Source organism: Symphalangus syndactylus, chromosome 10, assembly GCF_028878055.3.
Source record: "Symphalangus syndactylus isolate Jambi chromosome 10, NHGRI_mSymSyn1-v2.1_pri, whole genome shotgun sequence".
NCBI classification, from domain to species: Eukaryota; Metazoa; Chordata; class Mammalia; order Primates; family Hylobatidae; genus Symphalangus; species Symphalangus syndactylus.
This window is the reverse complement of record NC_072432.2, coordinates 43,593,763-43,618,591: the sequence shown is the minus strand read 5'-3', so window position 1 is coordinate 43,618,591 and position 24,829 is coordinate 43,593,763. Positions and strand designations below refer to the sequence as shown.

The 24,829-nt window shown below is 37.8% G+C and overlaps 1 protein-coding gene across 8 annotated transcripts in view; it reads left to right on the top strand.

Annotated features, from left to right (window-relative positions):
- PDLIM5 (PDZ and LIM domain 5) overlaps positions 1–24,829 on the top strand; it is a 213,435-nt gene that overhangs the window by 161,707 nt on the left and 26,899 nt on the right. For all 8 annotated transcript variants that reach the window (XM_055296970.2, XM_055296974.2, XM_055296973.2 and 5 more), the window contains 2 exons: positions 3,745–3,932; positions 23,648–23,822. In XM_055296970.2, coding sequence (XP_055152945.1) covers positions 3,745–3,932; positions 23,648–23,822 — 363 coding nt within the window. The remainder of the gene's footprint in view (positions 1–3,744; positions 3,933–23,647; positions 23,823–24,829) is intronic.

The following is a 24,829-nucleotide window of genomic DNA, read 5'->3' as shown; positions in this document are numbered from 1 at the left end:
TGCCCAGCCAATACCAAATGTTTATGTGTTCTCTTTAAATAGTAGCTAATAGTTAAAATTAGGGAAAAAATGTTAGATTTTTAGAGGATTGGGCATCATATATTCAGATATATGATTGTCTAGATAAACCCTAATATTCTTCCATTACAACATGAAATGGTTCAATTAAATTTTATCCTCAGAGAAAATTGAACTTCAGATCAATTCTGGATTTAAGCATAAATGGAAAAACTGTCTTGGTAATAACTTAGATTTCTATGAATTCTTTATAGTCTACTCCAAGCCCTTTGTAGCTAAAGAGTACTGTTTAAGATTTAAACATCTTAGGCCTCTGAGAGAGAATGTATACAAACCTCTGTACAAAAGATACAATCAAAAATTGAAATTTCTTTAGCTTATATGATACTTATTCTGTGGGAACTTTAAGAAATATTGTGTGTTTTTAAAACTGAACTGAGGAAGCAAGATTTTGTCTGGGGTCAATAGCCTGCACCCAAGTGATCCATAGTACATTTAGAAGCAAAATTCTTAGTGCAGATGAAGGATGCTTATTTAGTAAATGTACTTATTGCTAATTTTATTATCACCAAACCAGATATTACAGGATGTAGGAGTAAGAATCCCTTTTATTTCCTGAGCATATACTCTCTGCTGGGCACTGTGCTAAGTAATTTGCATGTATTATCTCATATCTTACTTAATTCTTAACAGTAACCTTGGGATAAAAGTAGTATTTTTATACCATTTTACAGGTGAGGAAGTTTACCAAGTTTAAATAATTTACCTACAGTCACAGTAACGTCCCGACCCTCAGGTAGTTTATAATGTAGTAGAGGAGACAAGATACTTAAAGAAGTGACTATTAATAGTAATTTTAAAACAGCTATTACAAATCAGCATAAAATTATATGCCATGCAGTTAACACATGTCCTGAATTAAAAGGAGTGTCTCTACTGCTGGAGGCTTGAATAATTAAACAAAATAATGTATGTTAATTTGAACACAGTGCATGATGGATTATTATATTTACTTCTATTATTATTAATTATGGATAAGATGTGGATGGGTGCAGAGAGAGAGTAGGAAGAGGTACCTTGTATATAGAATCTGAAAAAAAAATGTAGAATTGTGGACAGACAGTAGGGGTGGCCAGAATATAGTTTGTATAGCATAGTGATAGGAGATAAGATTAGACTGGTAGATTGTAGCTTTATCTTAGAAGGCTTTGTATGTCATGCTGAAATATAACTGAGCCTTCCACAGGCTAAATGGCTAAATTCGTTGTGCAGCATTCCATCCTCTGCTTAAGTAGCTTCTGGTGACAGGGCTCTCACAGAAAGCCTCGTTAGGAACAGATTTTTTTCCTTTGGAGGATTTTTTTATATTAGGAAGCACCTTTTATTGAAGCAAATCCATCTCACTGTAGATTTCACTCCTTGACATTAGGCAAACAATGTAGTCACATAGGGCGAATCTGCATGTCAGACATTTAAGGATGGCTGTCATGCTTCTCTAGGTTTTTTCATAACCTGGGCTACTATTACCAGTTCCTTCACCCAAACTGTATTAAGCTTGACACCGAATTCCTCTCTTTTAAGTCAGTTTGTCTGGCAGCTCTCCTGGAATTAAATTTTGATTCTTTCAGATGACTATACATTAAATGGTGATGGGTTGGGTTTTGTTATTTCCAGACTATGTATTTTTGTTTCATCTATAATTCCTAGCGTTGCTTGGTCATATTTTTTTTTCTTAGAACCGTGATTATATACATTATTAATTAGTTTTAAAAATCAAATCCACAAGAGTAATTTAATCCTAGAATGAAAATGACCTCTATATAAGTATTTCAAAAATCATTTATTTGTAATGAGTAAAAATGTTGAAAATAAGGCTTACTTTTATTATTTGAATACAGTAATTATGTAATTATCCTTTTAATATGTTAAGGTTATATTCTGTGCCTTAGAGTATGCTAAGCACTTTATACATAATTATCTTATTTAAGCCTCATAGAAATCTTATGAGCAAAATGTCACTCAGTACACTTAAAGTACAGGTAACTGAGGCTTAGAGATGTAAAATAATTTGTCCACCACAGTGCTTTTAAAAGATGTTTATAACCACTATACTGTAATTTCGAACCCTGATTCCATTAATGCTTTTTGTTGTGTTGCCTTTACTGATAATTGTGTTCCATATTCCCATGAGGGAGGCAGTCTTTGACTTTTTATTTATGATAAAGATTATTAAAGTGCTTAAAGTTTTTTATTGTATAGCGTGTTTTATTATCAAGCAGGTTTTAGTTTTTTAAGTTAAACTGATCAAAAATAATAAAAGCTGATGGCTCTATGACACTTGCATTTGAGAGAACAAGAATAGGGAGCAATATTTCAAGAAAATCATTCGTATGGTTTTTCAAAACTGTTTAGTGTCAGAGATGCCCCAAGACCACTCCTAGGTTTGTTGTTTCACTAGAAGGACTTACAGGATTAGTATATAGTTGCACTCATGACTAAGATTTATTATAGCAAAATAATACAGAGCAAGATTAGCAAAGGAAAAAGGTGCATGGGACCAAGTCTGGAGGAAATGAGTCTCGAACTCCTGACCTCAGGTGATCTGCCAGCCTCGGCCTCCCAAAGTGCTGGGATTACAGGCATGTGCCACTGCACCCAGCCTGAAAGTATTATTTTTAAGAATTGTTATTATACTTTACTTGATAGAAATAACCACTACTATAGTATTATATCATACCAAAGCATATATTTTATAATTTGAAACAATAAGTATTATTGTTTCAACTAGAATTATTATTTTTTTGGAATTATTATTTTTTGGAATTATTTTTTTGAAACAAAATTATTTTTTGAAACAAAATTATTATTATTTTTGAAACAATAAGTATTATTATTTCAACTAGAATTTTTTTTTGGAATTTTTTTTTTTTGGAAATGATGTTATATGTAATTATAAATCACAAATGACTTGGTAATAAGGCCATGTGATCTTCAAAACCAAACTGGAGCTAGCATAGATAAGACCTCCTGTTTAAACAGGTAACACTGGTTTAGAGAAGATAATGGCAGTCTTGTCTCTTTTTTCCCTTTATTTTGAATGCATAACACTGGATGTTCTGTTAGGCAAAGGATGTTGTTTCTTGTTTATTGTTTTGTGGCCAGTGCATAGCACAACCAACGTTTGGCATATAGTAGGTGCTTAAATATTTATGAATGAGTGAGTACGTGAGTAGAAGGAGTAACTGGGCTGGGAATGGTGGCTCACACCTGTAATCCCAGTGCTTTTGGAAGCTGAAGTGGGATGATTGCTTGAGGCCAGGAGTTCAAGACCAGCCTGAGGAGCATAGTGAGACCCCTGTGTCTACAAAAAAAAAAAACCAAAAAGTAGAAGAAGAAAAAGAGTAACTGGTAAGGGCTGAGGTGTCAGGGAAACTTTTATCATTTAAAATGATTAACCGTATAAATTTTCAGTAGCCTAATTTCTCGTGGTAGACCTTTTAGAAAGAATTTTCAAAGTATGAAACAAATGCAATCTGACTCCTTTTTCTTTTTTTCTGTTTTAAAGAGAGGCAGTCCCTCAGTCATGACTTCAAAGATTTTCTTTTCTAAAAAATTGATTAATTAGTCAATGGATTTTGATTGATTAATGGATTTTGAAAAGAAAGGATTATTGCTAAGTTACGTTGCTACCACTTCACCAAAGATGTTTCTTTATTTCCTTTACAGTAACTCTCAGGAGCCTTCTCCGCAGTTGGCTTCCTCAGTAGCTTCCACACGGAGCTTGCCCGAGAGCCTGGACAGCCCAGCCTCCGGCAGACCCGGGGTGGCCAGCCTCACAACTGCAGCTGCCTTCAAACCTGTAGGATCCACTGGCGTCATCAAGTCACCAAGCTGGCAACGGCCAAACCAAGGAGGTAGCCCAAAGAAATCTCTTCCTTCTTGCTTTTCGTAATGAGTTTCATTATGAAAATGTGTTCTGGGATATATGGTAGAATTCACTGGTAAAACCCATTCTCAATGGCCTAAGATTTAGAAAGGACTATGAAGATTAGCGATTTTTCTCTCTGAGACATCTCCTAAACATTCTCTGTGTGTATTTGATACAGTCGCATTTGCTATTCATAATTGTAGGATTGGGCATTTCCTTGTTTCTCAGAATAGGAAGCATGTGTTAAATTGTAAATTTGGGTCTTATTTAATAACAAACTATATTGTTGGAAGGTTATCCTCGGAAATATAACATTTTAGTTTTGATGATATGTACAAATAACCACAGAAACATTTATTGCCATCAAACAATTACTGAAGAAAGCATCTTCCAATTCTTGTTCTTACAATGCATAGGGAAGAAGGACACAGTATTAGAAAGAGCATTTGAGCAGCAGGATGGAACCGCCTGGCCTCAGTCTGGAAACCTGAGTTCTCATTGACTTCTACAGATTAACAGCTTTTTTTTTTTTTTTTTTTTTTTTTGAGACCAAGTCTCGCTGTGTCCCCCAGGTTGGAGTGCATGCAGTGGCGCGATCTCAGCTCACTGCAAGCTCCGCCTCCTGGGTTCACACCATTCTTCTGCCTCAGCCTCCCAAGTAGCTGGGACTACAGGCGCCCGCCAACACGCCTGGCTAATTTTTTGTATTTTTAGTAGATACGGGGTTTCACCGTGTTAGCCAAGACGGTCTCGATCTCCTGACCTTGTGATCTGCCCGTCTTGGCCTCCCAAAGTGCTGGGATTACAGGCGTGAGCCACCGTGCCCGGCCTGATTAACAGCTTTAAATAAAGTCACATAACCTCTTTGACACCCTCAGTTTTCTGATCTGCAAAATGAAGAAAGATTAAATCATTTCCTATTTCTCCCAACGTGAACAAAGTTTATGATTATGTAAAAAGAAGTACCCCTTTTAACAGGAAAATGGGACTGTACTTAAATGTTGTTAATCTCTTCTCACTCTTTATGCTCTCCCTGGGTGATCTCTCATCCAGGTTCCTTTCATTACTTAGTCATCGATAATTTACAGATCTTTCTCTCCAACGTAAGTGACCTCTTTGCCGTCTCCTGGTGGCGCCTCAAATCCAGTATGTCTGAAAATACCATTTCCTGTCCCTGGGAATTGCACATCCACTCAGTCACCAAAGCTGGAATGTAGACTTTTAGACCCTACGCCCCACATCCTCACAGTAACTAACATCTAATGGTTTTACTTTTTATTATTTCTCAAATTTCTTCTCTGTGTCATCAGAGCCATTGCTTTGATTCATGACCTCTTCATTACAAATGACTTCTAATTTCCCCGTCTCCTTTCCACTCCTTCAGTCTGTCCCCCATACCTCCATACTACAGCAAGTGATCTTTTTTTTTTTTTTTTTTTTTTTTTAAGAGGTAGGATCAGCCAGGCGCAGTGGCTCACGCCTGTAATCCCAGCGCTTTGGGAGGCCGAGGCCAGCGGATCACGAGGTCAGGAGATCTAGACCATCCTGGGTAACACAGTGAAACTCCATCTCTACTAGAAATACAAAAAATTAGCTGGGCATGGTGGCGGGTGCCTGTAGTCCCAGCTACTTGGGAGACTGAGGCAGGAGAATGGCATGAACCCAGGAGGTGGGGCTTGCAGTGAGCCAAGATCGCGCCACTGCACTCCAGCCTGGGCGACAGAGTGAGACTCCATCTCAAAAAAAAAAAAAAAGGAGAGATAGGATCTCACTCTGTTGCCCAGTCTCCCAGGCTGAAGTGCAGTAGCACAATCATAGCTCACTGTAGCCTCAAACTCCAAGGCTCAAGTGATCGTGCCACTTCAACTTCCCTAGTAGCTGGGAATTATTATTATTATTTTTCTGGTAGAGATGGAATATCACTATATTGCCCAGGCTGCCCTCGAACTCCTGAGCTTAAGCGATCCTCCCACCTTGTCTTCCCAAAGCATTGGGATTACAGGTGTGAGCTCTCATGCTTGGCCAGCAGCAAGTGATCTTTCTCAAACTCTGATTTGCTGCTTTACTCCTCTGCTGAGAATGCTTGACTATCTCACCCTTCCTTAACAGATCATTTAGGACCTTTTATACTTTGGCCGCTACTAATTTCTCAGCCTCATCTCCTGCTTCACCCAATTTATAATCTGTGCTTGGTTGCACTAAACCATCTTCAGTTTCTAAGACATGGCATATTACCATGCTTTTGAAAGTTCTTACCATTCTGTACAGAATGTACTTCTTCACCTAGCCCTCTAATTTCTAGTTGTTCTTCATCAGTTTTGAGATGAGTGCTGATTGAGTACCCAAGAGGCCACTTTTCACAATGTGATAGCTTTAAGAATTGATCACAGCTGAGTGCGGTGGCGGCTGAGGATCACTTGACCCCAGGAGTTTGAGATCAGCCTGGGCAACATGGCAAAACCCCATCTCTACTAAAAATGTAAAATATTAGCCGGACATGGTGGCACATGCGCCTGTAGTCCCAGCTACTTGGGAGGCTGAGGTGGGAGCATCATCTGAGCTCAGGAAGTTGAGGCTACAGTGAGCCGTGATTGCACCACTACACTCCAGCCTGGGCAACAGGAGTGAGATACCTTGTCTCCAAAAAAAAAGATCACTCATTATTCTTTTTAGAATATTTTTGAGATTTGTAAGAGTGAATTTTTAGTTAATTTAATTAGGAATCCATCTTTGTTTTTGTATTTTTCACGGTGTTTAAATATATTAGACACTAAATAAATTCCTTTATTTATAAATTATTTTTAGAAAACATTATTTATACAGTCTATTTTATAGTGGCATGTGTTAACATGTTACTAATTTTGCTAAGAAGCTAGAAGTGGCTGGGCACAGTGACTCATGCCTGTAATCCCAGTACTTTGGGAGGCTGAGGCGGGTGGATCACGAGGTCAGGAGATCGAGACCATCCTGGAGATCAAGATCACCTGATGGGTGAAACCCCGTCTCTACTAAAAATACAAGAAAAATTAGCCAGGCGTGGTGGTGGGCGCCTATAGTCCCAGCTACTAAGGAGGCTGAGGCAGGAGAATCGCTTGAACCCAGGAGGCAAAGATTGCAGTGAGCCAAGATGATGCCACTGCACTCCAGCCTGGATGGCGGAGTGAGACTCTGTCTCAAAAAAAAAAAAAAAAAAAATCTAAAAGTATTTCTGTTGTGTTGGAAAGAGGACAGGCCATGGCATATGAGTTAGACTATTTTAGAGGAAAGACTTTTATTACTTCTAAAAACTTAAAACATTTAGTCTAATATTATTAGTCTCTGAAATTTCTGGACTAGTAAAAAACATATAGTCTAATATTATTAGTCTCTGAAATTTCTGGACTATTAACTGACTTAGCATGATCTATTCTTTTGGGGAAAAAATGCTAAGCTCAGCTCCATATGTTTTTGTGTTATTTCTATTTATTTAAAGCCTATGTATGATGATGAAGATTTTCTGTAATTATTTTGTGCATTTGAATACAGAAAGTAATTTTCAGAAAAATGCTATTGGTATGGTAATTGGAAGCTAACAGGAGAATGTTTTGTAAAAAACAAAAAGACTAAATTTCTGAGGTAGAAACTGAAGAGAAGGCACAAAGTATATGGACAGTGGAGGACAGAAAGTTTATATACGGCTCTTGGAAGTTCAGAAGTTTATGGTTAAAGTACTGCTCTGCCTCTTAAGTGGAAAGAAAAAATTCATTTTTTTGAACTCTTGGCGAATATACTACAGCAAAATTACCACAAGAGGGCGATGGAGTGCTTTTTCCAAGCCCTAATTAAATTTGTGAGAATAATCAAAGTAGGCCAATATTAGCAACTATAATAATGAGTCACATGGTTAGTGTTTAAAACATTATGCTTTTTCTAGAAAATATAAATGAATTTTATATGAGCAAAACTGCAACAGTATAAAACATTATACATTATATAACATTATATAGCAAAATTATAAAAAGAAAGTATGTTTTCCTGTTGTGAAGTCACAGTTGAATTACATCATAATTCTTAGCTCAATTTTGAAAATATTTACTGAGCTCTTATTTATCTTGCTCCAGGTGCTATAAACAGGCATTTAATCAGTTATTATGTTGTGGCAAAGTTAACTTATTTTGTACTATTTTGGAAAATTTAAAAATAAAAACAAAATTCCCAGCCACTCAAATTCTTCTGACCTACACAATGGTATACCATAGTTTAAAGACAATAACAACAAGAAAATCATCTCAGAATGTACTCTTAGTCTTAGATAAATAGTTCCAAAAGCTTCCTGATGCAAATGAAAAAGTCTTTTGACTTAGAAGGTGATAGCAGATTCATCATGTGTTCATGCGTTCCTGTTTTAAGTTATGGGTAGCAGCTTAGGTAAATTTAGTTCATTAGATACAAATATATATATAAAATATTATTATCTTACAAATGTAATGTTTTTCACAAATTCAATCATATAGTCATGAAGAGCCTTTCTATGTTGGAACACATCAGTTTTCTAATTTTAGTTTAATCATATACAAAATGAGAATGAATAATTCATTAGAATATAAGCAATGCTTTGCTAGATCTGGACCCGTTGTTCATTGAGCCAGTTTTCTGACTGGTGGTGGCCCCCCAAAATAGAAATGCCTGCTCTTTGCAGGTGTGAATGTCAGAAGGTTAGCATTTTTGTGAGCCTCTCCCTCCCTCCCTCCCTGCCTCTCTCCCTCCTTCCTTCTCAGCTTTCCCTCCTTCCTTCCTTCCCTTCCTCTCTCACTCTGTCACCCAGGCTGGAGTACAGCGGCGCAATCTCAGCCCACTGCAACCTCCGCCTCCCAGGTTCAAGTGATTCTCCTTCCTCAGCCTCCTGAGTAGCTGGGGCTACAGGCACCTGCCACCATACCCAGCTAATTTTTGTATTTTTAGTAGAAACGGGGTTTCACCATGTTGGCCAGGATGGTCTCAATCTCCTGACCTCGTGAGCCACCCACCCCGGCCTCCCAAAGTGCTGGGATTACAGGCGTGAGCCACCACGCCCGGTCCCCATTTCTTTAACTATTAAAATAAAGACCTTAAAAACTTCTCCTATAGCATTCTTGTGAAATCAAGTGATCTAACTAGGCTGCAGATACTTAGAGGATACTCAGAGGTTAACTTTCTATACCTTTATTCCTTTTCTTGATGGCATTAATAACTTACATTGTTACCGTCCAAAAACTGGGTCTCATGTGACATCCCTGCCTGAAAATGTTTGGGCTGTCTGCTGCCCATGGTCAAAATGCTTAGCTTCTTAACAGAACTTTTGGTCCCCTTGCAATCTCAGGCCAAGCTTCTTCTCCAGCTTCATTTTATAGTACTGTTCCCTATAGTCCACTGACACTGAAGTTCATGAGTTCATATAATTCCTTGGCACACACTTTTCTGCTTTGTACAAGCTGCTTCTTTTATTTGAAATGCTTTTCCATCCCTTCTACGCCTGACAAACTTCTCTTTACCTTTTAAGACCAGCTGTTCCCCCTTTGTGAAGCTTTCTTAAGCCCTCTTGTTACCTGTTCTTTTTCAATACTCCTACAAAATTTCAATGATGTCTTTGTTATAGCGTTCATCCTTGTAATTGTTTACATAGGTGTCTTTACGACTGTTTCTAGATTCCTTTGAGGACGGGGACCAAGTCATACTGATCTCTGTTTTACGGCATCTAAACAATGCCTGGCACAGTTTATAGGCCCTCAGTAAATGTCCCCGGGAAAGGGAGTGGGTAGAGAAGTCAGTTGTCTTATTTAGGACGTCATACGATCTGAAGGATGCAGAATTCATCTGCCAGGATATTGTTCTGTCCTCCTGCCAAACTTGAAATTCCCACAACAGTCATTGAAAGGGTGGGAGCACTGTCTGCCAAAGGCTGCTGTTAGAAAATAAGCATGTTGCTAAGGAGAAGGGAGCTGCACTCTCCTTGAAGCATTTAACTCTCTTCAGAATTAAGATCATGAACATGAGCAGTACTATAACTAGTAATACGTTATTAATTTTTGGAAATTAAACAATAATGACAGTTGTAAAGCCCCATGATAGGATTTTTTTTTTTTTTTTTCTCAAAAGTATGAGGGCTGGGCACTGTGGCTCACACCTGTAATCCCAATAGTGTGGGAGGTTAAGGCAGGAGGATTGCTTGAGGTCAGGAGTTTGAGACCAGCCTGGGTAACATAGCGGGACCCCGAGCTCCACAAATTTTTTAAAAAAAGAAGTTGGCTGGGCATGGTGGTGCACGCCCGTGGTCCTAGCTGCTCGGGAGGCAGAGATGGGAAGATCTCTTGAGCCTGGGAGGCGGAGGTTGCAGTGAGCCAGGATTGTGCCACTGCACTCCAACCTGGGTGACAGAGCTAGACCCTCATCTAAAAAAAAATGTGATAATTTACTGCATTTAAGGAACCAAGCAGTGGAATGCAGAGGAAATATTAGGAATGTGGGATCGCCCATTTTGTCATTGTGGACAAATTAGCTCGGATGCAAAGCACCGGTATATAATATAGAAATCATCAAAAAGGTGCAAAGAAGAGTCAAATCAGACTATGAGTCCCAGTTCAGAGGCATGGAGGTGCAAACAGTGGAAAGGGAAGAAAAAGACTTGAAGTTCTGAGGATACAATCTCGAGGTAACATATGTATTTGTTTATAGTGAAGTCCTATTTTATGCAGGAACAATATTTTAATGTTTGTGCCTAAAACAAAATAGCATGTAGTCAACGACCCTTGAACATTTTTAGGAAGAGGCCAATTTGGAGAGGGAGCAACATAGGCAAAAACTAAGAGAATTTGGCTTTGGGTAGGAAAGGCATGTAGTTCAGTATGTTTAAGGTTGTCTAGTGGCCCAGAGAGAAGGTTGGATGCATTAATGGGGGTTTTGAATGTAAGAATGTGGACTTGATGCTGAAAGGAAGCTATTAAAAGATTTATAAGCCGGAAGTGGCAAAATCAGACTTACATTATTAAAAGATTATTATAGCATTAATGTGTTTAAAAGATCATCATGACTTCATTGTAGAGATTAAGATTGGAGACCTGGAGACCATTTAAGAAGTTACTCAGGTAATCCAATCTGGAGATAGATAATGAATATTGCCCTGGGCAGTGGCAGTGTTTTGGAGAGAATTCCCTGGGCAGGGTGACTGCAGGGTATTTACACTTTAACCTAACTGGGCTGCTGGTTTTAACCATTGCCCTCCCTGGGAACTTGACTCCCTATAGAGTACCTGTGTATCCTCTGTTAAAACACTGGTGGAGGACTGTATTCAGTTTATAGCATATTAGAATGCTACCTTCATACTTTCTTTAATTGTGTGTACACACAACTCCCAGTTGAGCCCTGTTTACTCTCATGTCCCTGGTGTTGACAAGAAGTTAGTGGATATTATTAAAGGTGTCCATGGAGGCAGGCATTCTACTGAGGAAAATAAAAACATATTGATATTAGTTGATATGATATTATGGAGATATACTCAAGGCAGTAGTATTTTATCATTTAATATTAGACTTTTTTTTTTTTTTGAGACAGAGTCTCGCTGTGTCGCCCAGGCTGGAGTGCGGTGGCACTATCTAGGCTCACTGCACGCTCCGCCTCCCAGGTTCACGCCATTCTCCTGCCTCAGCCCCCCAAGTAGCTGGGACTACAGGCGCCTGCCACCATGCCTGGCTAATGTTTTTGTATTTTTAGTAGAGACGGGGTTTCACTGTGTTAGCCAGGATGGTCTCGATCTCCTGACCTTGTGATCTGCCCGCCTTGGCCTCCCAAAGTGCTGGGATTACAGACGTGAGCCACCACGCCCAGCCAATATTAGACATTCTTAACCTCTGATAGTCCGTATTGAACAGATACCAATTTCCCTACGCTCTTGTTAAGGCACCATTTCCTTTATGTGAATTAGGTGATATGTGTATAAGCTTTATCTTAGTGATTTGCTTTTCTCTATGAAACAGTTTGGATATGTAGTAAAGACAAAGGCTCTTAATTGACAAGAATGTAAAAACAAAAGTTTATGATTCTTTTTTAGAATATAAGTTGTTTCGTGTTTTGAAGAAGCATGATACAGGTAAGCTATAAATATAAAAGTTGTGACCATTTGAAGGTCTTTTGGGGACAGTGTAAATTTCTTTTGATCAAATGAACGGGAAAAAACACAAACTTGCTTTTCAAAATGAATAATTTTTGCTTCTTTTGTACCCCATCTGAGGAGTTTTCACCATCCCTATTTGAGGATTGGGAACTCATGAATACAATGGGCGGCCTAAAAGGAACAAACATTTAACATTTAACAGCAGAATGATGGCTGTCATTGATTAGTAGTAATCATTGTTTTTGTAATACTTTCAGTTGTAACAGATATTTTTATAAGACTGCACAATAAGGTAATGTCATTAAAATTTAAAATTTGAATAGGCATTATTTAATGAGGTAACAGCATCTGAGAAAAGTCAAAAGAATTGTTTAGAGTTCTGTAGTGAGTTGAACCCAGCTGTTTTGACTCTGAATACTGTATTTTCCTGACTCAAAAGACAGTATCAGTGAATGTATTTAAGGAGGACCGTATCTGTTAGGGATGGGATAGAAAGGCTTCTTGCCTTGGATAATAGGGAGCTTCAAGTGACTGGCAACTGCTGAGATCTGTTTCAAGTAACATTTTCTTTGCATCTAAACTCTGTTTTTGAAATTTAGATCATTTGGCTAAGATTCTAGTTAATATGTTTTTCTTTTTTTTTAATCATACCCTGCTTCTGGTGTGTGCTACATTTAGCAATAAAGAAAAGCTTGTTTACTTCATTATAGACTGAGCTTTGGAGAGATCTGATATGTTGTTTCCATGTTTTTTTTGTGTGTGTGAGAAAGAGTCAAATATATTTGTGAGATTTGATTAGATCAAAGACTGAATGATGTGCATCTCAGTTATAAGTGGATATAAATTCTATCTTTTATTTGAAGTCTAAGGGAGATAGGGGTGAGAAAGGAAATTTCCGTTTCTACAACCATCCCAAATTTCATTGTAGGCTTTGCACTACAGTAATAAATCGAGATAACTAGATTTGCCCAGCTAAGATGGATAGATTTATTGGTTCCATTTTAAAATTTTTATATGAATAAGTAAACTGCTACCAGTTGCGTGTATTTCATCTCTTCTAATAATGTTTTATTGCCATCTGCTCCCCTGCATTTTGACATCATTAAACTAAACAGCCCACTTGCCATAAAGTCCTGACTGGAGCTGTCCATTGTCAAAACTGGGGTGTGAAACATGTAAATATGCCCATCTCCTTACATAACAAGTAGATTTTTGTTTCTGATTCTCAGGAAAAAATAAAAATAACAACCATTAATTGCCTGTTTTCTTTTCTTCTAATTGTTCCTTCATTGAAATTTATTTCCGTTTTGGAAGCTTTCCAGTGCTGATGCAAGGCTTCATCCGTGAAAGCTATTCTTTCTCCCCATTTTCTTCTCTTTCTGAGATTAAAATATTAAACCTTTTATAAGGCAGACATCTACATTTGTTCATATATGCTTTTCATAAAGAATTGTTCTATTAATTGATGCATATGGTTTAAACCAAAGTTTGGCAAATGGTGTTCATTGGTCACATCTGGCCCACCACTGATTTTTTCAATGAAGTTTTGTTGGAAAACAGCTACGGTACAGTTGTTTACATATTGTTTATGGCTGATTTCATGCCACAATGGCAGAGTTGAATAGTTGCAAGAGTCTGTAAGGCCCACAAAGCCTAAAATATTTATTCTCTGGCTCTTTACAGAAAAAGTTTTGTTAACACTGGTTTTCAAACGCATGAATAAGAATAACAATGCTTGATAATTCTGCATAGTAGTTGCAGACTTTATTGACAGCCATCAGCACCCTTGGTAGCACTAGTCTTGAGATACTATGATTGCCTATTTGCTTGTCTGTAGTGCCTTTAAGAAGATAAACTCCTTCTGGGCAGATACCTTATCCTTAAATGTATCTTCCACACCAGAAGAATTCTTACATCTAAAACATTGTATGTACTAAGTAGTTGTTGAATGAGTGGATGATTTGTTTTTTAACTATGTAAGATCTTATGTCAGAGTGTAATAATAATTGACACATATGAAGCATTTCTTACAGATTCAAGGAAGTGTAAGTAAACACTTTTACTACTTCATTTAATCCTCTCACCCTTTGAGGTAGTTATTATTGCTGTTTTACAGATGAGGTAACTTAAGACCCAGAATGATGACATTTCTAACATCACAGCTAGAAAGCCCAGAACTAGGAGCCTGTGTATCTTGAAATTTAGTTTTTATGCTAGATATGCTGCTTCTTCCACCATAAAATAGCTGACCCACCATCTCTGCTTTCAAAAGATGCTAAATTCAAACATAACTTTGAAAAATGATAAAGTATCATTTATTTTGGAGAGCTAATGACTTTAATTGAGAGCTATCTTAGAGAATTAGTGGTAGTAATAGAAATGTAAGGAGTATCCCAGTTTTTAAATTTTACAATAACTTGTATTCATCATTAGAGACGTTGTAGATATTGACATGGAGAAATCTTAAAATCTCTCTCTCTTTTTTTTTTTCTGCTTCATTTTTTTTCCCCCTACATGATTAGAACTCTGTTTATATGGTCAACTTAAACAGTAGGTACGTTTCTCCTTCATTTCTGAAATTAGGCTGCTTTCTCATTTATATAAATAGTTGAAAATTGGTGGGAAAATGGTAAAAGCCAAACCCATGTAGCTTTCGTGTGGCTTTGGAAGTAAGACACGTCAGAACTCTAGACATAATGTGAGTATAAAATGATTTTAATGTATGTCCTTATGGTTTTCTCATCCAAATATGAGCAAAATTGTACAAATTTAATATTTTAAATATATTCTAAGCTTACAAAATCTGTATGAGTTTACCGTTGATCCTCTTTAGTATTCCTGAGGTCATGCATTATGTCTCAGTTTTGTGTTGTTTTTTAATATTTTAATTTTATTCTTTTTTATTTCTTTTCCTTTTTTTTTTTTTCCTTTTTTTAAGAAAATGAAGCACATTGGCCTCCTACAATAAAAGCATAGACTTGTCTTCCCACTCTAAGTAGAAAATGTAACAGTGATATTAAGATGATTTAGAAGATTCTGGGCCAGGCACGGTGGCCCATGCCTGTAACCCCAGCACTTTGGGAGGCTGAGGCCGGCGGATCATTAGGTCAGGAGATTGAGACCATCCTGGCTAACATGGTGAAACCCAATCTCTACTAAAAATACAAAAATAAGCTGGGCGTGGTGGCGCGTGCCTGTAGTCCCAGCTACCCGGGAGGCTGAGGCAGGAGGATCGCTTGAACCTGGGAGGCGGAGGTTGCAGTGAGCCGAGATTGTGCCACTGCACCGTGCGAGACTCAGTTTCAAAAAAGAAAGAAAGAAAGAAAGAAAGAAAGAAAGAAAGAAAGAAAGAAAGAAAGAAAGGGAAAGAAAGAAAGAAAGAAAGAAAGAAAGAAAGAAAGAAAGAAAGAAAGAAAGAAAGAAAGAAAGAAAATTCTGTGTATATTGTGATAAATAATTTGTTGACTTAATTGAATGCTGGTAGAACCAGGTATGTTAAGATCTCGTATCTTTATCTTCAAGGTACGTACTGAGTTTCTTTTACTTGTATCTCTGACCAAATGGAAGTTTTCTAGATAAGATCAGCTAGGAGAAACAGGCAAGTCTACGTGTACTGAATTTTGGTTATGTGTGATATAAGAAATTAAAAAGAGAACTGAACATAATCCAAGTCCCCACACTCACTTTAATTAAGATATAGTAGATCCAGTTTAATCCAGGTTCTTAAAGTTGAAAGGCTGGTTGCTAATGGAAGAAGCTAGGCTCCTGAAGATGTGGAAATATTTGATACTTAGCCTTGGGTGCACCTGTTCCAGTGCTTTACAGCGTACATACCAGCATTCTCCACTGCTTAGAGAAATGGTAATAGTTTAATCTGTCCAATTTGCTTTTAATCACTGAGTAAAAAAAAAAATCCTTGATTTCATTTTTTAAAAATTGCACAAACGTCTCCAGAATGTACTTTCCTCTGATCCCAGATCTCGGCTTAACTTTCTCCATTTTTGTTGGATATGATTTCATGCCTGGATTATGAAGAGTAGACTATTGTTTAGGCTTTCAGCATAAGGAGCTTGACAGACAAAATGCACATATTCTGTGCTTCTCTTGGCCACCATCTGTTTGAGATGGCTGGGGAAGGGGCAGAGAAGAAAGCACTTGCTGCACACAACAGTATGCAAACATGTTGCCATGACTGCTACCCAATTTAGTATGTATAAAATTGCTACCATACCATTGAGAACATATTTCCTGAGATGTTGAATTACAATACTTTATCTCCCCGAGAGTGCCACTTTGATGTATCCCAGTTATTTATACAAGCACAACATTAGCCTCAGTGTTTTTAACAAGAACACCTCTTGCAGTTGAGCCAGTTGTTTTTCACACCATAAAATCTCACTTATGACCTCTGCCTTGTTGGAGCTGTCAACATTTGTCTTTTGTCAGGGGGAGTATTAGTATCCATTGATTGATTTTTTTTTTTTTTTTTTTTTTTTTTTGAAGACAGAATCTCACTCTGTCACCCAGGCTGGAGTCCAGTGGCGCGATCTGGGCTCACTGCAACCTCTGCCTCCTGGGTTCAAGTGATTCTCCTGCCTCAGCCTTCCAGTAGCTAGGATTACAGACATGCACCACCATGCCTGGCTAATTTTTGTATTTTTTCATAGAGACAGAGTTTTGCCATGTTGTCCAGGCTGGTCTCAAACTCCTGACCTCGAGTGATCCGCCCATCTCAGCCTACCAAAGTGGTGGGATAATAGGCGTGAGCTACTGCGCCCGGCCTAGTATCCATTGATATTTTCAATATCAGCCTTTCTTCTGACTTAATGAGAATGAAGTATCATAGGATTTTTAAAATAAGGAATCAAAATGTATTTTATAGTTATTCCTAGATTTGTCCCCATAACTTTCTTTTTTTTTTTTTTTTTTTTGAGACAGAGTCTCGCTCTGTCGCCCAGGCTGGGGTGCAGTGGCGCAATCTCGGCTCACTGCAAGCTTCGCCTCCCGGGTTTCCGCCATTCTCCTGCCTCAGCCTCTCCGAGTAGCTGGGACTACAGGCGCCCGCCACCACGCCCGGCTAATTTTTTTGTATTTTTAGTAGAGACGGGGTTTCACCGTGGTCTTGATCTCCTGACCTCGTGATCCGCCCGCCTCGGCCTCCCAAAGTGCTGGGATTACAAGCGTGAGCCACCGCGCCCGGCCATGTCCCCATAACTTTCTTTGCTGCTTTACCTTAATCCAACTGTAGTAGTTGAAGTATTCACACCGATATGAAGTTTGTACAATAAAATAGATTTAGTACTTTAAGCCTGTTTGTCCTTAGCAAAAGTATTAGATCTATAATTATGTTTCTTATTCTGTTGCCCAGGCTGAGGTGCAGTGATGTGATCACAGCCCACTGCAACCTTGAGCTCCTGGACTCAAGTTATCCTCCTGCCTCACACCCCTGAGTAGCTAGGACTATAGGTGCATGCCACCATGCCAAACTTTTTTTTTTTTGTGGAGATGGGGGTCTCACTGTGCTGTCCAGGCTGGTCTCAAATCCTAGCCTCAGGTGAGCCTCCTACCTCAATTTCCCAAAGTGCAGGGATTGCAGATTTGAGCCACCACACCTGGCCACATTTCTCTTCTAAAGCAATTTATATAAATTCTCCTAAATGTTTCTCAAAACGTGAAGAATACAGCCTTTTATCCATAAGTTTTATTTCAGGAACTTTGCAGCCATTAATTATGATGGCTAAAAACTTTGGGCAGTCAGGTTTATGGAAATAAGTAGTATTTCTCTAAGAAACTCATATTTTACAGAATACACGAAGGGCTTAAAAGTGATAATCTAAGCTGTTAGAGACTTCAAGGAAAATAAAATAATAACGCCTTCATACATTTTTCCTACATTTATCCTAGCAGGCTCAGTAAGGAAATTAAAATAGCAGAAATAAATCACCTCAACTATCACTATCCCCTCCTCCAAACTGGTCCAGCAGTGAGTACTACCAGGTTTAGATCACATTTAAGGAGCTCTGACTTCATATTTTAATGGAGCAAGTCATTAACTGGCAAAGAGCTTAGCACACAGTAGGTACATAATAATTATTGATGAATTAATGCATAAGGACATAGTTTTTGGAGTGAAATAGACATGGTTTTGGATCCCGGATTCTCTGCTCCCCTCCACTGGCTTCCATGACACACTCTCCTGGTTTTTCTTCTGCCTCCCTATCAGTCCCTAAGGCATTTGTGTTATTTGCTTTCCGCCCAAGGAGCTCTTCTGTTTTCATGCTGTACTTTCCCTGAAACAGTCTCGTTCACTCCCACAGACTCAAGTGTCATCAATATGTTGGTGACTCTTGAATCAATTCTTCTAGCTTAGATACTTCTCCTGAGTTTTTATATTCAATAAATGATCTGTACAGGCGCCTCCAACTTTAACATACATGTGCTCTCCTCCACTGTGAACACATGCATAGCGTAGCGCCTGCCGCATTACAGGCTCTTAGCATAAACTTGTGAGTGAAAGATACCTATAGGTAAGCTCAGCATTTTCCCACCTTTCTAGCAGTTATCCCACTATAATATAATTGACTGTTTACTGGCTTACAACCTTCTTTAAACTCAGTAAGGGCAGAAATCATGTTTGTCTTGTCCATATTGGTAGAGCCAGCCAGTGCATTGTTTGGTACATAGTAGTTGTTCAGAAAACATTTGCCTCATTTCATGATTCTACATGTTTTGGGGCAAGTTACTTATCCTTTCAGAAGTTTATATTCTTGATCTGTTAAATAGTTGACGGTACCTTGAAGTGTTGTTGTAAAGATGAAAAAATTCAGTTATTCACTCTTCAAAACTTTTTACTATAGAAAAATGTTCAAATATATGTATCTGCACTCCAGCCTGGGCAACAGAGTAGAGACCTTGTCTCTAAAAACAAAAAAATTAAATTAGAAACAAAGAAAAAAATTACTGTGTTGGGAGATGTGTGGTAAGCAAAATAATGCCCCTCTACAGATGTCCATGAACACAGAACTTGTTATGTTATATGGCAAAAAGGAATTAAGTTTGCAGGTTGGAGTTAAGATTGCTTGTCAATTGATCTTAAAAATGGGGAGATTGGCCAGGCGTGGTGGCTCACGCTTGTAATCCCAGCACTTTGGGAGGCCGAGGCGGGCGGATCACGAGGTCAGGATATCGAGACCACGGTGAAACCCCGTCTCTACTAAAAAAAAAAAAAAAAAAAAAAATGGGGAGATTATCCTGGTTTGACCCAATGTAATCACAAGGGTCTTCAAAAGTGGAAGAGCAGGGAGGCGGAAGAGAGGATCAGAGTGATACTATGTGAAAACAATTCAACCCATGCTTGCTGGCTTTGAAGAGGTGGAAGGGGCTTTGAACCAGAGAACTGGGCAGCCTCAGTTTCCCTAGAGCCTTCAGAAAGAAAAACAGCCCTACCAACACCTTGATTTTGACCCAGCAATATCTGTGTAGGATAACTGTTAGGTTTAAGTAATAAACTTGTATTGTTTTTAAGCCAGTAACTTATTAGTAATTTGTTACAGTGGCAATAGAAAACTAGTGATCAGATAATCAGAAAAAAATTGAAGATTGGGTATTTCATATTAAGGAATATGATGATTATGTTTTTAAAAAGAGTACTCTTTTAGAGATTATATTACAATATAGATTAAATGGCATATCTTGAATTTGTTTCAAAATAGTTCAGAGATGGCAGGGGAGCGAGTGGGATATTAATGAAACATGATCAATTATGAAGCAATGATTAACAAAGCTTGATTTTTCCATTTATTAAGTTGTACTAGTTTTTCAAATAATGAATTGGTTCCTTAGCATCCTCTACACATAAGCAACGTGGATATTTTTTAAAATTCTAGAATCATTGTAAACTCATAGACTTAGATATATTTGAAGTATTTCAATCCATTGTAGTTATTATTTTTATTTTTCTTAATGCTGAAACTGTCCTATCTACTTCTTCAAGTTATTTTGATGCAACTCTAGGAGTCTTTAACATTTTCCTTGCTTTCTAATTTGACAAGACATTCCAAACTCTCCTTACTCATTTTTTGCCCCAATCCTAGAATCAGCAATTTCTCTAAGACGTCTGGTTCCCTTTAGTAGAAAGACAACAGTTCTGGTGCAGGAGTCATTTTTTCTCTGAATAAAGACTTACTGAGCAATATGCCAGAGACTCCTGGGTGCTAGGGGTAGAGCAATGTACAAAATAGATGGTGACCCTGACCTCAAGGTAGGAGAAGACAGATAATAAACAATAAAAAGAATATAACATGAGTGCTATAGATAAAGAGAAACTGCTGAGGAATATAGGAACTGCTGCTTTGTGGGGAATGGGGTGCTGTTTTGTATAGGATGGTCCAGGAAAGCTACATTGATAACATGGCCTTTGAGCAGAGACCAGAAGGAAGTGAGGGAGCAAGCCATGTGAACAACTGGGGAAAAGATTTCCAGGCAGAGGGAACAGAAAGTACAAAGGGCCTGAATCAGAAGCATGCTGGCCAGTACGGAGGAATAATCAGGGGGCCAGCATGTCTAGGATATAATGGGCAAAGGGTAGAGTGGCAGGAGATCAGGTCAGAGAGATAGCAGGGGTCATATTCTCTAAGACCTTTGGTTTTAATGCTGAGTTAAACGGTCACTATTGGAGGGTTTTGAGCAGAGGAGTATCTGTTCAAAACCCTCCAATTGTATACTGACTTCATTTTTACTGACTTTTTTGTTGGTGGCAAGGGTAGAAGCAAGGAGATCTATAGGCAGTCACTGCTCTAATCCAACTAAGAGATGAAGATGGTGGCTTGGACCAAGATGTACTATGGAGGTGGTGAGACATCATTATGTGATGTGTTTTTTGTATCATCATGAGCAGTTCATCTTCCAACACCAAACTTGCTCTCCTACTGATTATGTTTAGCAATACAGAAGCACTACTTCTAATAAGAGTAAGCTGCCTTAGAAGACACTAGCAACATCTGTTATTGTTTAAGTTTGTTCTTCGGGATATTATCCCCCATTCCCAGCTGACTTATGTTAAGTTTCCAAGTAAAGTTTGACAGAATGTAGTATTTTTTTCGCATAGTGTATGTCGGTAGTAAGAATATTTTATTGGTAGTTGAAATTTTATTTGAACCAGAGAATCAACTGATTAACTTCATGCCTATTCAAGTACAGTCTGGCCAGGTGCTTAATCTATGCATTATAATCCTCACTACTGTCCTTTAAGTGTGTTGGTTTAGAATTAACAGCTATTATGAACAGGAACAGAGACCAAAAATAGCAAATAACTCCCACTTTCTTCTTAATCCAGTGAGAAAACATCTGTTTTCAAAAAATTCACACATACTACCAGGAACTTGATTGATTTTAATTAATATTTTCTTACTGGAAACTCTAGCAACTCTGTATATTGTGGATTAGGTATATTTTACTGGATTAACTTAAAAAATTTATGCATTGTATGCTGAGAAAGTTTTCTAGTATGTTGCTATTTTCCAGTAAATTTATGTTTACTTATTTAATGGTAATTATTGTAATCTTAGGTTTGACTATCAGTGTTGAAAATCCAAAGAAAAGATTAAATATGAATGTTATCATTCTGAACCTTTAGAAGACTCATAAATAGCAATTCTAAAGTTAACGAAAGAGATTCTCACCAACACTATTGGTTTGGAGAGAAGCTAATGGATTTGAATTTCTAGTTTTCTGGTGGTGAAATGTATCTGGTACAAAAGAAAAAAAAAGTAATTTTCAAACAGGCTCCCAGGGAGTAGAGATTAGCTGTAAAAGAAGCCAATATTTAATGAAAGTTGCTCAAGCTTAAGGTTAAAAAGGAAATCTTGAGTCAAGAACCAATTTCCTCCTGATGTTCTCATTGTGAGAGTTTCCTGACTTGCTCATTATTCAGTTTGAATAAGTCACACTTTTTGTGACTTACATTCCTAGATTGTGAAATGGGGCTGATTCAATGCTCCTGTTTAATGTTATCATTAGAACTTAAAAGAAAAAAAAATGTGATGACAAGTAGATTGTCATCCTTAAGCTGTCTCTAAAGAGGTATATTTTTCTTTCTACATAGAAGTAAATGGTTTTTGCAATGGGTTCAATGCATTTGGAGCATTTTAGAGGTCAGTGTGCTACCCATGGAAGACTGGTTTTCGTTGTATGGTAGTGTAGTTCTCTACAAAATTATAATGGAAGCAGGGCTCATTTATGGTGCTTCCCCTCTCCCAAGACCTCACCCTCTTACACTTCCCTCTTCCCCGTAAGCCAAGTGAGCAGAGACTAGGAGGCTGGCACTTGACTGCTCAAAGGTTGCCCATTTCTGTGCTAGAGCGGTGAGAAATTCAGTCTGAAGAAATGAAACGTCACTTTATTAATGAGGGAAATAACTGTGCCTTGGAAATGTTCAGGACTTGGTAATTAATAGAGCTTGTGTAGCTTTGTGTGCGGGCCAGTGTGCTAGCAACACAGCAACAAATGGAGGTGTGAGAATTTATTTCATATCCAAAGTGGTTAAAATGGGGCAGTAACAGAAAGCAAGGCTTTTCTTCCCAAGAAAGGAGGAGTGGTAGAGCTTAGAGCCTTTTTATGTGTGTTTGAGATACAGTCACATGTTTCATGTTTAAGAATGGCTTCTCATGCTAAATAAGTTCGTTCCCCATATACCTTCTCCTTGAGGCATGGGCCAGATGGATTATGTCCCATTTTACAATGACTGATGGAGAATTACCACACTCTTTTATTGCTAAAAGTATCTCAGTGACTCAGTACTTTAGAGCTTATGCATAGATAATATGATAAAATAAAGGCATATGGTAGATGAAAGGGTTGGCTTTCTTTGAGGTCTGATTTTCAGATTTTCCAATTGGTTACTTTCCCATTATTTGAAACCCTGAACCTAATCCACATTTTTAAAGTATCTATCTCTATAGTCTTCTTTAAAAAGGAAAAAAAAAAAAAAGGTTTGGAATCTTCCTTTTTTCATTTAAGTGATTAAATAATATTTTTTCATCATTTATTTGTAAGGAAATTTTTTGGCTGTGGATAGAAAGAAGTATATAGAGTTTGTACTCTTTTTTTTTTTTTGAGACGGAGTCTCAGCCTGACCAACATGGAGAAACCCCGTCTCTACTAAAAATACAAAATTAGCCAGGTGTGGTGGTGCATGCCTGTAATCCCAGCTACTCGGGAGGTTGAGGCACAAGAATCGCTTAAACCCAGGAGGCGGAGGAGGCAGTGAGCCGAGATCATGCCATTGCACCTCCAGCCTGGGCAACAAGAGAGAAACTCCGTCGCAAAAAAAAAAAAAAAAAAAAATTCTATGTGTACATCTGTCATAATTCTTTTACTTTGTTGGAATCTTTGGTTTTCTTTCCCGTTCATCTACATAGTCACAGCCTAGTGTTTGATTCATAAGCTCACTGTAAATGTGAGTGAGTGAATAACAAGTGAATAGATTATTGTTAAAATAATAATTTTTATTATTTGTTTGTTAGGAAAAGTTTATATGTGGCTTATTCTCATTCTGATTCTTCTGTTTTAACTCCTAGTACCTTCCACTGGAAGAATCTCAAACAGCGCTGCTTACTCAGGATCAGTGGCACCAGCCAACTCAGCTTTGGGACAAACCCAGCCAAGTGACCAGGACACTTTAGTGCAAAGAGCTGAGCACATTCCAGCAGGGAAACGAACTCCAATGTGCGCCCACTGTAACCAGGTCATCAGGTTGGTTGTTTTTTGAAATTTTCTTGAAAGTACTTAATATCAATATTGGTTTTTTTTTTTTTTTTGCATTTTGAAGTATGTGTAATGTAATTAGTGAAAATATTCTTGCCATAATCCTATAGAGTACTAATTATTGAGTAAATAAATATGAATATCTATCTATTAGAATCTATTTTAATGAAAGGTAATACGGAGGTCTGTGAAAATAAAAGTACTAATTGTATTCGTTGTCAGTTATCAATTCCTATTAGAACTAAGGAAAAAGTGATTAATGTGGCCTTTCAGAGAACAATAAAATTTTAAGACTCAAAGGGACCCTGAAAGTCATTTATCCTAATTTCATTATTCTACAAATTATAGAAGTGAGGACATTCATTTAGATGAAAAATAACTAGTGACATTAAAGAACTTTGAGCCTTAGAGAGAAAGAAGATTGGATTTTTGAGTACACAAGCATTGAAAGGTACCTTCAGACCTATTCATAAATGTTTTGAATGTTAGATTAGGTAATGACCTGCTTCTTTAAAATGTGTTTTATCCAAATCTATTTTATTGTCTCTTAAATTACAAGAAGAAAAAGTCTCAGAGATCTTAAGAATGCACGGTACTGCAGCTTATTGAATCTCTGAGTATTTCTGATTAAGGGGCTTTTAGAATGTTAGGCGGTGTAGGCACCAATGCTGATTGCAGGCATCCCACCGAAAGGACCTTGTTGCACTTCGTGAGTTGCCTTGTTGGCAGTAACAAATGATCCTTTGAAGTGACTTCTCAAGCTCTCTTCTTTTTAAATTTATCCTACTTTGAAATAATTGAAACAGTGGCTTCTCTAAAGTTGAATAAGGTTAAAACTTAATTGCATTTTCATCTCTTCTATTACATAATTATAGCATAATGTTTCTAGGTAATATTTAAAATGGAGCCAGGAAACCTCGATACTTCATTTAGAGTCAAATGTAAACACCCCTCTCTTTAGCCTACTGTTAATTGAATAATATATGTGTCAAGAA